The sequence below is a fragment of the Saimiri boliviensis genome, chromosome 12 (assembly GCF_048565385.1).
Source record: "Saimiri boliviensis isolate mSaiBol1 chromosome 12, mSaiBol1.pri, whole genome shotgun sequence".
Taxonomy (NCBI): Eukaryota; Metazoa; Chordata; class Mammalia; order Primates; family Cebidae; genus Saimiri; species Saimiri boliviensis.
In genome coordinates, this window is record NC_133460.1 from 15505596 (window position 1) to 15521769 (window position 16174).

General features: G+C 38.0%; 1 protein-coding gene across 8 annotated transcripts in view; it reads right to left on the bottom strand.

Moving 5' to 3' along the window:
• Positions 1–16174, bottom strand: part of TNRC6A (trinucleotide repeat containing adaptor 6A) — a 219020-nt gene that overhangs the window by 46895 nt on the left and 155951 nt on the right. For 6 of the 8 annotated variants that reach the window (XM_074381914.1, XM_039477909.2, XM_039477911.2 and 3 more), the window contains exon 5: positions 33–443. The exons of 1 other annotated variant lie outside the window; for it this stretch is intronic. In XM_074381914.1, coding sequence (XP_074238015.1) covers positions 33–443 — 411 coding nt within the window. Of the gene's footprint in view, positions 1–32; positions 10520–16174 lie in introns of all 8 variants that reach the window. One more of the 8 variants, XM_074381913.1, reaches the window with a different exon arrangement.

Below are 16174 nucleotides of genomic sequence, written 5' to 3' on the forward strand. Positions count from 1 at the left end.
GCGTGAGTCTCGTAAGAAATGCCTTCTCTCACCTGACTGGTTTTTGCTGTTCTGCACCTCTCCGTTATTTTGTGGCTGTTGATTTGTTAAAGCACTGCTTTCTGACTGGCTGTTTAACACTTTAACAGCAGATCCCAGGTTTGCTGCTATGACAGGAAAATGCTGACCCCTCTTTAGAAGCTGTTTGTGTTCCTGGTGGCGAAATCGTGGAGGTACTTCACGAGGATACCGAGGCAAGGCCTGTGGCTGCTGCTGTGGCTGCTGCGGCTGTGGCTGCTGCTGCGGCTGCGGCTGCTGCTGTTGCTGCTGCTGCTGCTGCTGTGGCTGCTGATTGTTGGCTGTAGCTCGCTTGGCATTATTATTAGTGCTGGTTGCTGTGGAAGTGCCGTTATTAGAGTTGGCAGGCTGAGGCTGGCTTACACTGGGCTTTATCTGTTCTGGCACTAATCCCAACAAAAGAAAAGGGGTGGAAAAGATTAGCCAGTAAAGTGTACCTCCAAAATAAGCCATCTAAATTCAAAGGCACTAAAAAAAAAAATTCCTAAAAAAACCAGAAGCTTTCTGTGAGCAAGGATATCCTTATTTACAGGCTGAAATTTTGTTAGGAGATATCACTGCCAAGAGTCAAATTCACTTCTGCTAACTACCTATCCAATAATGGCCCGGGGACCTTTGGCCAAGATGACAACTCATGTTTACCATCTCTTCCCACATTACACTCTGGTCAAAGACATCATCAGATTATTACAAAACCAGGGAACTCACAACTCAAAGAACAAATGTGACCAATCAATTTTCAGTAGTCCTAAGAGAATCCTCAATTCTCTGGCAACTGTTCTTATTCTGCCTCCTTGTTAATGCGTTTGGTCTCTATTTTTCATCTTTGGAAGATAACACAAGAACAACAACACAAGGATAGAAAACAACCTGCTGATTTTCTTACAAAAAGGCAAAGTTAACAATGTCTGTTCTTGTTAAAAATGTAAAATCTGAATCATATAAGACAAACTCAGAATACAGAAGGAAAGACAAAGATAATAAATCTGTAAGATGAATCAAAATGAGAGAAATAATCTGGATGCTCTATCTTAAATCTGAAAAATAAATCAGAAACTGCAAATAGGGAACTTTTTGACTCATAAAAGAGGGGTTAAGAAAGAAAGAAAACTGATGGAAATGCCTTAAGCCAGTGTAAGTAAACCCAGTTGGAGAAGTACAGAGATGGCATGGTGTATGAGCTTTTGGTGCCAGGTTTCAACCCCAGCCCTGCCTTTACAAACTTTGTGTCTTTGGGCAAGTTGTATAAACCTAACTAAGCCAGCTGTTTTCTCAGTAAAATGGAGATAGTATCTATACCTCGTAGAGCTATCCTAAGGTTAAATGTCTTCATGTTTATAAAACACAAGAACATAAGGCTATATTGACTATTCATTAATGACAGATATAATACCACCTTTTACTTTTGTAGCAGTTGCATGTTTCTGTGAAATTTTTTAATACATCCTCACAAACACCACTGTCAGGTAAGTGAAGTGAAACACACCCATGTTACTGGTGAGGACACTCAAGAGAAAAGTCTCCATTCAAGGGTTCACAGCTCCCATCCTGGGATTAAAACAGCCCACCACTCATCACCTGGGTTACCTCTGTATCACTGTCCTCTATAAAGTAGAAACAGTCTTGATCAAGTGCCCAGTGTGTTGTAACCACTCAGTAAACAGAAGTTATCACCATGTCCAAAAGAAATCTTTATCAAATGCCTACAATATGTATGACGCTGTGATTAAAGCCTTGGTCACCTGAGTTTACAACAGCCACCAACTTCCTCTTCCACACACTCAGCTCTAGCCTCCCTTCACCTAACAAACTGGTCTCCCCATTTTCTTCCTTCTGTGAACGTCTGGTAAATCTAGTCTGTGTCGTTCATACTTTTTAATATAATATATAATCTTGGCCTCATTTTTTTTCAATGTGACTTCAATTTTTCTAACGTAATACAAATGAATTGTAGTTCAGGAAGAATTACAGTGAAAAATTACAGACATTCCATCTATTGTTTGTAATCTTTTCCATTCTTGATGCTCACTAACCAGTCTTTTACTGATAATTGGAGCAAAGTGCTTTCTAGGCCTAATTATGTGTGAAAAGTTTGTCTCCCAGACAATTATAATACTGCTATATGTAGCAATAACATAATTCCTTTATGTGCTTCACGCGGTAATAAGCAAATATTGGCTATCAAAAACACTTCATGAGGACAATATGGCACTAGAATATTCTAAAGTACCTCCAAAACCAAAGGAAGATAAAATATAGGCAGCCTTCCAAATCCATGTGTGTCCCACCCACAGATTCAACCAACCATGGACCAAAAATACTAAGCAAATAAACCAAAAAAATAAAATAAAAAATAAAAAACAACGCAACTATTTACACAGTATTTACATTACATTTGGTATTGTATGTAAGCCAGAGATGATTGAACGCATACAGGAGAATGTGTGTAGGTTATATGCAAATACTACACCTTTTTATATAAGGGACTTGAACATCCATGAATTTTGGTATCTACTGGGGGTCCTGGAACCGATCCTTCACAGATACCAAGGGACAACTGTGTATGTAACTATGACATTATAAGGAACATAAAAATGCTTACTCAGCTTTTACATGCTTAGTACTGGACTCAGTGTGGCATTTGGCAACTGAGCATCAACTTAAGCAGTATTCACCTGCTGCTGTAATACAGGCTTGTTGTCACTTCATTACTTTAAAAATCTAAATTTTTTTAAAGAAAACATTGTGACAACTATTTTATGCCCAAACAGGATGTGTGAGAAAGGAGCAGGAAGATGCTTTTATATCAACGAACCAGAAGATAACCTAGATACAAACACTGTGAATTATCTATATGAAGGCATGTATGAGAACCCTAACACTAAATGAAAAGTGACCAGAAGTTCAGAAGCAACATCAATATTTTTCACCTCGCAACCTCACCCCTACCTAAAACTCAAGTAACTGCTGTACCTCTCATTAGTAAAGTACCACATGGAAAACAAGGCTGAGACAGGTATTCATTTCTGGGACCAGAAAACTTCATTAAAACCAGTAAAGACAGGCCAGGCGCGGTGGCTCAAGCTTGTAATCCCAGCACTTTGGGAGGCCGAGGCGGGTGGATCACGAGGTCAAGAGATTGAGACCATCCTGGTCAACATGGTGAAACCCCGTCTCTACTAAAAATACAAAAAATTAGCTGGGCATGGTGGCACGTGCCTGTAATCCCAGCTACTCATGAGGCTGAGGCAGGAGAATTGCCTGAACCCAGGAGGCGGAGGTTGCGGTGAGCCGAGATCGCGCCATTGCACTCCAGCCTGGGTAACAAGAGCAAAACTCCGTCTCAAAAAAAAAAAAACAGTAAAGACATCAAAATAATGTAACTACTGATTATTAAATGAAGCTAATCTGAAGTACAATCTCAGATATAAAATAAGACATAGAAGCAATGAGTAAAGAAGGAGCAAACAGTGAACATAGGTGGGGGTTACTACATAACAGATACTAATACTGAATAATTCTGGCTATGGTAAATGTACAGTTAAACTTTTAAGTTAATTATGTTCATAATCACCCAAACCATTGGAAGGGGAGAAAAAAGAAAATTAGAAAACTTCATCTATTCAATGGACATGGAAAATGGAATTTAAAAAAATTTCAAAGTTCTGGTTAACACAGGTAGGATGCTAAATAGAAGACCCAAAATATCTGTATTACAATAATGTGAATGCTGTAAGTTCACTTGTTAAAAGTTAAAGCCTCTTAAAGAAAGGAAAAACAAACTTAAAGAATATACCTTGTAAAACGCAATCCTAAAATAAAACAATGCAGCAAAATTGAAAAAAATTAAAAAACAGTAGAGAGGAAGATATACAAACAAGAAATGCTAAGAAAATTGAAAACAATATTGATAACAGATAAAATAAAATTCAAAGAGAAAAGCATTATAAAGGAAAAGAGAAATTTCATATTCACAAAAGAAACAACTAAACAGACACAAGCAATTAAGCACTTTCATATGTCAAGCCTCATAATATCAAAACATGTAAAATAAATGGAGACAGAGAAAACTGGAAAAAAGCAAAATCATGTACCTTGAAAACAGATAACGTCTTTTTGACAAGTACCCATGAAACAATTGTAAGAAGTTAACAAGCATGCATGCATGTACGTGCGCACGCACACACGCATGCACACATACATGCCATACAGTGGTAAAGAAAACATAAAACAAAATTGCAAAGACTGGAAATAATACCGTGTATATTTCTGGATTACAATGCAATGTCAAAATGACAAAAGTAGCAAATAAAAATCTGCCTTACATAAATTTCAATTGCATAACACAAACTTTGCAGCTAAAAACAAACAAAAAAAGAATAAAGCAAATGTCAAGATGAAGAAATAAACACCAAAACTACAGGGTTACCAATAAAACAACAGTGAAAAGACTGCATACAATACAGTTTAAGATCCAGCTAAAGAAGGGGCTCAAAAAATAATTCACAGCCTTATTTCCAATAAACAAGAACATAATGCATCCAGCTCATGAATGGGGAAAAAACCTACACATGCTAAAGCAAAAGAAATAGAAAGATGAAATCGGTAAATATAAAAGAGAGATCAACGACTTTGAAAGTAAACCAATAAATCTAAGGCATGCTTCTATGAAAAAAGTCAACATTTTAAAAAATGAAAATGGAAAAAAAAAAAAACTTTCTGAAATTAATATATTTATGTTCGAGTCTATAAATAGTTTGAAAAGCTGGAGCAGGGAGTAATTTAACACTGACCATAGAAAAGGGAGGAAATCTAAATAAATTAACTAGTTTACATAGAAGAAAAAAGAGAAATTTATGAAAGTGTCCATCAGGCTCAGATAGTTTCCCTGATTAATACTACCGTGCTTTTTTCTTTTTCACTAGTGTATATCTGTTTTTGGAGACAGAGTCTTGCTCTGTCACCCAGGCTGGAGAACAGTGGTGCAATCTTGGTTCACTGCAACTTCCACCTCCCCAGTACTCCACTTTTGTTTCAGCCTGAGGAGTAGCTGGGATTACAGGTGTGCACCAGGGTGCAGTGGCACGATCTTGGCTTACTGCAACCTTCGCCTCCCGGGTTGAAGCGATTCTCCTGCCTTAGCCTCCCAAGTAGCTGGGATTACAGGCATGTGCCACCATCCCCAGCTAATTTTTTGTATTTGAAAAGATGGGGTTTAACCATGTTAGTCAGGCTGGTCTCAAACTCCTGACCTCAGGTGATCTACCCACCTCAGCCTCCCAAAGTGCTGGGACTGCAGGTGTGCACCACCACGCCCTGTAGAAAAATACCTTTGTTTTTTTTCAGATAGAGTATTGCTCTTATTGCCCAGGCTAGAGTGCAGTGGCATGATCTTGGCTCACTGCAACCCCCACCTCCCAGTTTCAAGCGATTCTCCTGCCTCAGCTTCCCTAGTAGCTGGGATTACAGATGTCCGTCACTATGCCTGGTTAATTTTTGTACTTTTAGTAGAGATGGGGTTTTGCCATGTTGGCCAGCCTCGTCTCAATCTCCTGACCTTGTGATCCACCTGCCTTGGTCTCCCAAAGTGCTGGGAATACAGACACGAGCCTGTGCCCAGCCAATAGTGTACTTTTAAGAAACACGTACTTTGGGCTAGGTACCTGTAATCACAACACTTTGGGAGGCCGAGGCAGGTGTATCACCTGAGGTCAGGAGTTGGAGACCATCCTGGCTAACACGGTAAAACCCCATCTCTACTAAAAAATACAAGAATTAGCCAGGCACAGTGGTGTGTGACTGTGCTGGCAGCTACTCGGAAAGCTGAGGCAGGAGAATTGCTTGAACCCGGGAGGCAGAGGCTGCAGTGAGACAAGATCATACCACTGCACTCCAGCCTGGGCAACAGCAAGCCTTTGTTTCAAAAAAAGAAAAAAGAAAAAGAAACATGTATTTCTAAATCTAATGACATTTAAATTGTTGAAGAGCACAGTAAAAGATGGAACACCAACATAACACTATTACCAGTAAGTCAGACTAAATTTTAGTCATCCCAAACAATGGGAATAAAAACAAGAGATATAAATAGCACTGAGAATAAAAAAGACACAAATTTGAATGTGGAGATTACCAAAAAGACAAGAAAATACTATGTGCAATCTATCTCAGTAAAACAAAACCCAACTAAATTGAACTATGTTGTACAATAGGGATTGGCAAGTTCTTTCTGTAAAGATGAGAGACGAAATATTTTTGGCTTTGCAGACTCATAGAGTCTGTGACAACTGCTCAACTCTGCCACTGTAGCACCAGAGCAGCCATAGACAACAGGTAAATGCAAACGAATGGATGTGACTACATTCCATAACACTGCATTATGCAAAACCAGGCAGTGGGCCAGATTTCATGTGCAGGCTGTAGTTTTCCGGACTCTGCTTTATTAAACACAGTTTACCAAAATAGGCTCACAAGGAAGTAGAAGGTCCTATAGTATAACAGCAGAAATTCTGAAAGGGTCTCCCAAGATATATCCCTCCAAAACACACCAGGCATTTAAAACAAAACAAAAAAAAGCCAGGCATAGTAGCATATGCTTGTAGTCCTGAGGCAAGAGAATTGCTTGAGCCAAAAAGTTCAAATCAGCCCTGGGCCACATGGCATGGCCCCAGTTCCTGAATGAACCAATGAATGAATTAAATAAAATAAAAAGCAACCAGCTAATTCTAAAGTGGATGTGTGTGGATGGGTGTGGATCCTCAAGAAACATGTAATATTAATCTTACCTAAACCAGGACAAGAAGTACAGGTTCAAAAGGCTGGCTGGATTCAAATCTCAGCTCTGCAACTTACTAGCTATATGATCATGGGCAAGGTACTTAACCACTCTGTCTCCACTGACTCACATCTCAAATGTTTTGGTCTCAAGAGGCCTTTATATTCTGAAACACTGAGAACTCCAGATGGTTTCATTTGTGTGTGTTATACGTATATTTGCCATAATAAAAGTTTAAACAAATATTTGAAGTGAGTTAAATTACATATGAACATAGATACATTTTTTTTTAATTACTGTATTTTCCAAAACAAAATTAGTGAGAAGCATGGCACTGTTTTACATTTCTTCAAGTTTAACATCTGGCTTAACAGAAGGCAGGTGGATTCTCACATATGCGCCTGCATCCAATTTGTGGTGATATTCCACATTGTGTCACCTCTGGAAAACTCCACTATACACTCATAAGAAAATAAAAGTGAAACAGGCAAATAAAGTCTTCCTGTTATTACGAAAATAGATTTGACCTTATGGATATCATGAAAGAGTTTCAGGGAGCCTCCTAGGAATCCTGTCCTCAAATAAACTTCGAGAAGCACTACTACAGGATATGCACACATGGGATCCAACTGAATATATGGTTCTGGAGTTCAAAAAAGTCTGGATTAAAAATATGGATTTAAGATCAACATACAGGTGGGAAGAGAGCTGTAGAAAAAGAAATGACAAAACCTAAAGAATGAGTTTAAGCAGCAGACAGAAGAAGGGAAGTAAAGGCAGGAATAAGTCATGACTGCCAGAGTGATGGGAGAGAAACTGTTCATTTTAGGTAATGGCTTTACTATGTAGTTACTCAAGCAGGCATTTCTTCCTCAATTTCTCCCTACCCCTCTATATCTAGTCAGTCAAGAGGCCCAACAAATTACCTCCTTGATAAAATTCAAATACATCCTGTGTCTCCAATGCTGCTCCTGTGCTTTAGGCCCTCAACACTTTACTCTTACAAAAACCTCCTAATGGGACTGCCTACCTGCCTCAAGTCTTGATCCCTGCCCCACCCACTTTCATGCCTCCCCAAATCTATCATCTATCTGCCCCAAGTTATCAGTATCATAAAACCACTTTCAGAACTCCTTTCTAAACTCCTTGGCACAGCCCCTCTCTACCTTTTTCCAGATTCATATCCTGCTACGTCCACACTCACTGCATTCTCTTTCAGCACACCAAATACTTGCAATTCCCCAAAAGGTATCAGGCTTTTTCACACTATTTCTTTTGCCCAAAATGCCTTGATATCTTTCTTGCAAATCTTTTTGTTCATTTTGCCTAGGAAACATCTGATTTTCCCCACCCATAGACTGGACATATCTTAGAAGCATGTTATGACGAGATTGCCCTCCTCTATTCTGATAAAACTCTTTTAAAAAAATCCCTTACAATGCAATCAATGTACTTTCTAAGTGCTGGTTTCTTATTTCTTCTTCACTTTATCGCTAGCATTTCCTGAACCAAGCACAGCAAATGCTCAAGAACTGTTGGTTGAATGAAAATCCAGGAATTGTCAAGCATACTCAAAGTGACTGGATCTATACAAAAAAAGATAGAACAATACTGAGGATTAAACACTGTGGAATATCAACATTCAAGAGGTGGAATAATGAAGAACCAGAAAAGAAAAAAAAAAAAAAAAGAATGATCAAAAGAAAGAGTAAGAATGATGATGGTCACTGGTTAGTAAGCTGCTGAATGCATCAGTAGTTTTAAATAAATCTCTGCTCTGAAAAATACCTACAGCCAGCATGGAGATAGCAAGACAAGTCCAGTCACTGAGATCATTAACGTGAGAAGGTTCTCTAGCCCTGAGATTGCACTGTCCATAATATCAGAAAAAGATTTTAATGGAAAAGAATTTCATTTAGCTAGGATACAATACAGACATCTAGTAAAGAGCTATATTTTTAAAGTTTTTTTTGGGGGGGGGGGGCTCATACTGTGACCCCACCCATCTATTTAACAGTTTTAAAGAAATGGGAAAAATTTTAACTGGTCCAAAAATGGACAAGTTTAACTTTTAAGAATGGAAAAACTATCTACTCAAGAATTCACTCTACATTTTCCTAGTCTGTGTTCCAAATCAGGACCTCCCACTTTGTGAAACAATAAAGTGAACCAATACAAAAAATAAATTAATTTTTGCTAAGCTTTGCTACTCTACAAGGTTTCCTGATATTTCTTATATAAAAACATATTCTGTAAGTCTAAAACTGTTTTTAAAAATAGTCTCTTAATTGAAAAACCTGAATAGCAATTGTCTAATATTCATGTGAAACCCAAGAATAGACAATATAGCCAAAGTTCTACATATATCAAGTTCTAAATTTGTCATACTATTTCAATTAATACTTCTTTAAATGTTTAAAATACTTTATAATGTAACTTTAATAAATTGATTTCAGAAAACATTTAATGAATTTACTTTGACTATCTACAAGTTTAACAGAAACAATTTAAATGTGAACCACCCAACAATCATCTTTGAATACTACCAATCCCCAAAACATCAATTTCCATGCCTTAATACCTCAAGCCCTTACATTATTCCTGTCCTTCAAAATCTACTATTTAACTTTGTGTAATAGTTTTCATATTGGCTACTTTGTAAATCTTCTAAAATACTGGCAGAAATATAGTTCACAAAATGCTACTTTAACACACGATGTCACTTTAACAAGCTGCAGTGCTAAGCTGACCTCTAGAAAATATTACTTAGTAAACACCTATGGAATATAAAGTGCTTTTTAATACTTCTTGGCAAATTTTAAATTTTCCTAAAATTACTATATGTGTCGTTATAGTCGTTATATAGAAAACACAAAACTACCAGGTTAAGCTCCTAGAAGACAAGATGGAGTATACCAACGAGAGCTCTTCGGTTAGAAAATGTTATTCTCAAATAAGAGCAACAACATATAATTTTCCTAAGTATCCTTCACTGTAATTAAGAAAACTTTTATTACTCCTCAAAAAAATGAGATTAGGCATTATCAGTAAGACAAAGGTGTACTAAAACAATTCACTAACAAATCAAAAAACATGTTTTAAAATCACAAGACAAAATTTCTACTGTTCAGGTTAACTGAATGCTTGATGCTTAAAAAATCCTTAAAGTACAGTATTCGAATATTTTTTAAAAGTGCCACCCACAGATTCTTTAATAAGATTTCTTTAAAATATTACAGGCAAGTATTTTATGTTAAGAGCCAAAAAATAAAAGTCTTATAGATAGAAGAAAAGTTAACATATAACCTAGCACATTTAAGATTTAACTGTTTATCAGGCAACAGCACATATTTCTTTCTTCTCTATTGTTAATTTCTAATATCTAATTGTATTCTCTTTAATCCTAAACTCTGAAACCAATTATTCTGGCTGTTCCATTAAAATAATAAGGTAGCTTTCAATAATTTTAACATGAAATAATTTGCCTAATATTCAGACGGAGAGCAAACAAGTTTGGGTACAATCAGCTCTTCCAGGTTTCCTGAACACCAGCAGCATTATTACATTAGGGCACAGATTTTCAAAAGTCACAAACCTGATGAGAACTTCAAAGCACATTAGAAAATTCTCTACACCAAGAAAATTCCAAAGAAAGGTGTTTCCAACTTCTGTTGCTTTCCCACTCTGCAGCTTTCAGTAGAAAAATGGAGGAAAAGCATAGTGTCATTTTACTGCTATCAAAGTACTGCTTGCCAACTTCTTCCAACTTGCATTTGAGGCCCCATAAGTTGAATTCTATCTCATTATATTTTAAGGGATTGCAAGGGGCAGAGAAGCCAGGTAGCTGAACAATGTGAAGTGAGGTTCTATTCAATTAAAATGAGTTCATAAACCAAACTTATATAAAACATGGCCAAACACTGTACTACTACAAAAATCCTCTTCTTGCTCATTAATAAGCATACCAGATGATTTATAACTTACTTCCTCTGTATAATATACACCCCCTGTCCAGCACTAACTTCAGTCGGTTCTGGAATGCTGCGGGGCAGAGGGGAAGTCTAGCTTATTTTAAGCTGATACACATAAGATGTAGTGTTAGAATTTCTGTTGTAGTAAATGGCTGCAGCTTTAAGTGTCAGTTGTTGATCTGGAAAATGTTAAATGCTTGCCAATCCATTAATTTTTGCCAATTCTTAGCAAGTCATTTGAATTAAATGGCTGTTTAAAAACTTAAAAATGAAGATTTAAAAACTGATATAAAATATAACTGTATTTATATTTTACACAAGCACAATCAAGTCTTAATATTTCTGTTGAAAACTTCCTAGGAAAAAAATACCAAACAGCAAGATATTTTAACAGTTAAAAATCAGACATCAAATTTAAAATAAATATTAAACTGACTTCATTTTAATTCATTTCACAAATTCTAGAAAATCGGGAAGTATGTATTTTCCTGGCCCTTAGGGAAGTACCTAGCTCTGCTTCCTCAAGCTCTGGTTCCTTTTTTTGAGATGGAGCTCTGTTGGGTGGCCCAGGCTGGAGTGCAGTGGCATCATCTCGGCTTACTGCAGCCTCTGCCTCCTAGGTTCAAGTGATTCTCATGCCTCAGCCTTCTGAGTAGCTGGGACTATAGGTATAGGCCACCATGCCCGGCTAACTTTTGTATTTTAAAAAAATATTTTTACAAATACAGAAATGTAGAGAGGGGGTTTCACCATGTTGGCCAGGCTGGTCTTGAATTCCTGACCTCAAGGGTTCCACCCACCTCTGCCTCCGAAAATGTTGGGATTACAAGCGTGAACCACTGTGCCCAGTGGTACTCTATCTTCTACCCAAACACTAACCACCTTAAATTACCAACACTGGCCAGGTGTGGTGGCTCACACTTGTAATCCCAGCACTTTGGGAGGCCGAGACAGGCAGATCACGAAGTCAGGAGATTGAGACCATCCTGGCCAACATGGTGAAACCCCACCTCTACTAAAGACACAAAAATTAGCCAGGCATGGTGGCATGCACCTGTAGTCCCAGCTACTTGGGAGGCTGAGGCATGAGAAACGCTTGAGCCCAGGAGACAGCGATTGCAGTGGGCCGAGACTGAGGCACTACACACAGTGGTGGATATTAAAATGTACCCAGTATCAGCTGGATTCTAGGCAATATATCTGTTATCTCTTTATTCTCATTGTGATTCCATAAATTTGAAATATTATTCCCATTTTGCCGATGAGGCAAATACAGTTCAGAAGGCTATTCATGCTCAAACATCTAGTAAATGGCAGAGGTGAAATTTAAAATCCAATGTGACCCCCAAACAAGTGTTCCTTCGAGTATACATTATTTTCATCTTAATTATAAGGGCAAAAACAAACTCTCTAAAAAGACAGTGCTAACCAGATTAACCACTTTAAAATTTATTTCATAGCCATTAAACTAATGTCTTTTTTTTATATCTACTTCCTGTTTCCTTTGTCCTGCTCAGTCTCATCAGAAATCTGAAGGTATAAAATCTTTCATTTCTACCAAATTTAATATTAGTATTTAAAAGCAACAAATCTACATTTGTTAGAAATAATCCTTGCCTAAAGCCAAAAGGGGTTCATCCTTAGCATTCTTCACAGCCTCCCTGAGTACATAAATCCAGACTTACATGTATAAATCTGTTTCTATATAAATCATTTTCCTTTTACAATAGGAGGAAAGAAAAAATGGGGACTTCGTTATATGATCTGCCTAAAAATAATCATTTTATTAACTTTTTCCCATAAAAGTGGAAGGCCATTTCTTTTCATCCTGTTGGTGCAGAGCTACAAATCTCATTTGTTACATAGCTCAAAGACATCTTCCACGGCAAGAAAAACCTGCCATTAGTAAATTCCTAACCAGTATGAACCTGTGGTTCTATTTTAAAGAGGTTAGTGCCTTCTAAATATCTCATAAAACACCACTGTGGCACATTTAAAATCCTGGTCTATTATTACTTAATACCATGCTACAACACAAAAATCATGATTTCTACTTGTAGACTATGGAGAAAAACAGTGAGCCCCGGTTCTAACAGGAGAACCACCCAACCTGAGGCCGGGCGCGGTGGCTCAAGCCTGTAATCCCAGCACTTTGGGAGGCCGAGGCGGGTGGATCACGAGGTCGAGAGATCGAGACCATCCTGGTCAACATGGTGAAACCCCGTCTCTACTAAAAATACAAAAAAAAAACTAGCTGGGCGTGGTGGCGCGTGCCTGTAATCCCAGCTACTTAGGAGGCTGAGACAGGAGAATTGCCTGAGCCCAGGAGGTGGAGGTTGCGGTGAGCCGAGATTGCGCCATTGCACTCTAGCCTGGGTAACAAGAGCGAAACTCCGTCACAAAAAAAAAAAAACCAAAACAAACAAACAAAACAAAACAAACAAAAAAGAACCACCCAACCTGTGTGATGGAAACAGGATATGGGGAAATGGGGTGACTAGACTCTCAGGGATTGTCATCTTCAGCTATGAGTGGCTTCTTCTGTTTACCCTAGTAGCCCCACAAATACTTAGGTTACGTGCTTGAAGCTACAACCTACTTGAGCCTCAGTTTTCTCCTCTGAGAATCTATGCAGTATGCTTACCCTTGTGAAGCCATCAGAGTTCCTGAAATTCGTTATAATAGAAGGCTTTGTCATTGGGAAACTTAAGGTCTTATGGATTCCCACAAAAATTAAAACTGGAACTACCATATGACCCAGTAATTCCTTTTCTGGGTATACAGTAGTCCCCCTCCTTTTCTAAGATTTCACTTTCCACAGCCCCCTCCTTTTCTAAGATTTCACTTTTCATAGTCTTACTTATCCCCATGGTCAGCCAATACAAAAATAAGCAAGAACAGTACAATAAGATATTTTGAGAGAGGGACCAAACTATTACAGTATATCATTACAACGGTTCTATTTTATTATTATTAGTTGTTGTTAATCTCTTACTATACCTAATTTATAAATTAAAATTTATCATAGGTATGTTGTACAGGAAAAAGTGTATTATTAATAGTATATATAGGGTTCAGTACTATCCAAGGTTTCAGGCATCCACTGAATAGATTCTCAGTGGATACAAAGGAAATGAAATCAGCACCATGTAGAAGTATCTGTATTCCCATGTTCATGCCAACATTATTAACCATGACTAAGATATGGAAACAACCTATGTATGAATAAAGATGAATAAAGAAATTGTGGGTCGGCTGCAGTGGCTCAAGCCTGTAATCCCAGCACTCTGGGAGGCCGAGGTGGACGGATCATTTGAGGTCAGGAGTTCTAAACCAGCCTAGCCAACATGGTAAAACTATGACTCTACTAAAAATACAAAATTAGTCAGGTATGGTGGTACACACCTGTAATTCCAGCTAACCAGGAGATTGAGGCACGAGAACCATTAGAACAAAGGAGGTAGAGGCTGCAGTGAGCCGAGATCATGCCGTCGCACTCCACCCTGGGTGACAGAGCGAGACTCTGTCTCAATAAATAAATAAATAAATAATAAAAACCCTGTGGCATATATACACAAAGTAATATTATTCAGCCTTTAAACAGGAGAGCCTGCCATTTGCCACAACATGGATGAACCTGGAAGACAGTAAGCTGAGTGAGGTAAGCCAGACACAGAAATGAATATACTGCATGATCTCACTTATAAGTGGAATCTAAAAAATAAAAAACAAGCCGGGCGTGGTGGCTCAAGCCTGTAATCCCAGCACTTTGGGAGGCTGAGGCGGGTGGATCACGAGGTCAAGAGATCGAGACCATCCTGGCCAACACGGTGAAACCCCGTCTCTACTAAAAATACAAAAAAACATTAGCTGGGCATGGTGGCACGTGCCTGTAATCCCAGCTACTCAGGAGGCTGAGGCAGGAGAATTGCCTGAACCCGGGAGGCGGAGGTTGCGGTGAGCCGAGATCGCGCCATTGCACTCCAGCCTGGGTAACAAGAGTGAAACTCCGTCTCAAAAAAAAAAAAAACAAACAAACAAACAAACAAATAAAAGAGTCAAATACACAGAAACAGACAGTAGTATAGGGGTTAACGGGTGGGGAGAGGAAGGGCAGATGAAGGTCAAAGGATACAAAATTGCAGTTATGTGGGTAAGTCTACAGATCTGATGCATAGTTAACAATACTGTATTATATACTAGAAATTTGCTGAGAATAGATTTTAGGTGCTCCTACAAAAAAACAAGGTAATTGTGAGGTGATAAGTATGTTAATTTGCTTGATTGTAATATTCATTTCACTATGCATATGCATACCAAAACATTATGTTGGACACCTTAAATATATACAATTAATAAGATCTTATGGAGAAATGGAGTGGTAAGTTCAGATCACAGGTAAATGATAAAGGCCTTTAATCACATATTTCCTTTATTAAAATAAAGATGAGAATGGAAGTGCAGTGGGAACAGGAACTTGGGGGTTGTTTTGTTCATGCTTATTACCAATGACTATAACATTGCATGAAACAGGGTCAGCACACAGTAAGTATTTCAAATGATGAATGAAGGAAACAATGTCACTTCATGAAACCTGAGTTTAGAATAATGGATTACTACATAAATATTTTTCATTTACCTTTGTTTCTCAAGATGACCTCATGAGATAGTGAAACATGTATGATATTGGCAGTGATGATTGAAAGAAAAAGTAAAGAAGTGCTCTGTTTATTAATGAGAAGGGGACAAACTAAATACTGCTTCATTCAATACAAACTGAGCCATTTCAGTCACATACTAGAAGCTAAACGGTGTGCTACGACGTTAACAAATTTACCGGTCAAGAGGCATACTGGAAAGGGGCTTAACTGTTGTCCAAGGCCTTCAGAAAGGGTTCTCTGTCTGCCCTTTTGAAGAATGATGAAATGAAGGTTTCTTTTTAGTAAAACTGTCATTACATCTCCCTCACAGTTGCAGCAAAAACACTCCGAACACAATTTAGTACTCTGGTTTTGCTCCACAGATGGATCAGCATTTATTGCACAGAGATCAAAGCATGGAGGAGATTTTAGAATCAGCTGAACTCTTGTTCATTTTTGTCAACAACCAGAGATGTAATAAACAATTTAAGAGCCAATGCCTCACCCATCACAGAGCTGTCAAATCCTCCCTGATTCACAAAATTATACCGGTGCTACAATTTTTTTAAAAAAATTCTACATGCTTAATCAACAGAGAAATACTATAAAATCTGTTCCAAGATCTTTCTGGATTCCTTTTAAAAGATGAGTTGTTTTAGTTCATTCAGTGACTATTGTTGCAGCACGAGTAATGGTGTGCCCTTCACATCTTGTCTTCCATGTAACTGCAGGGA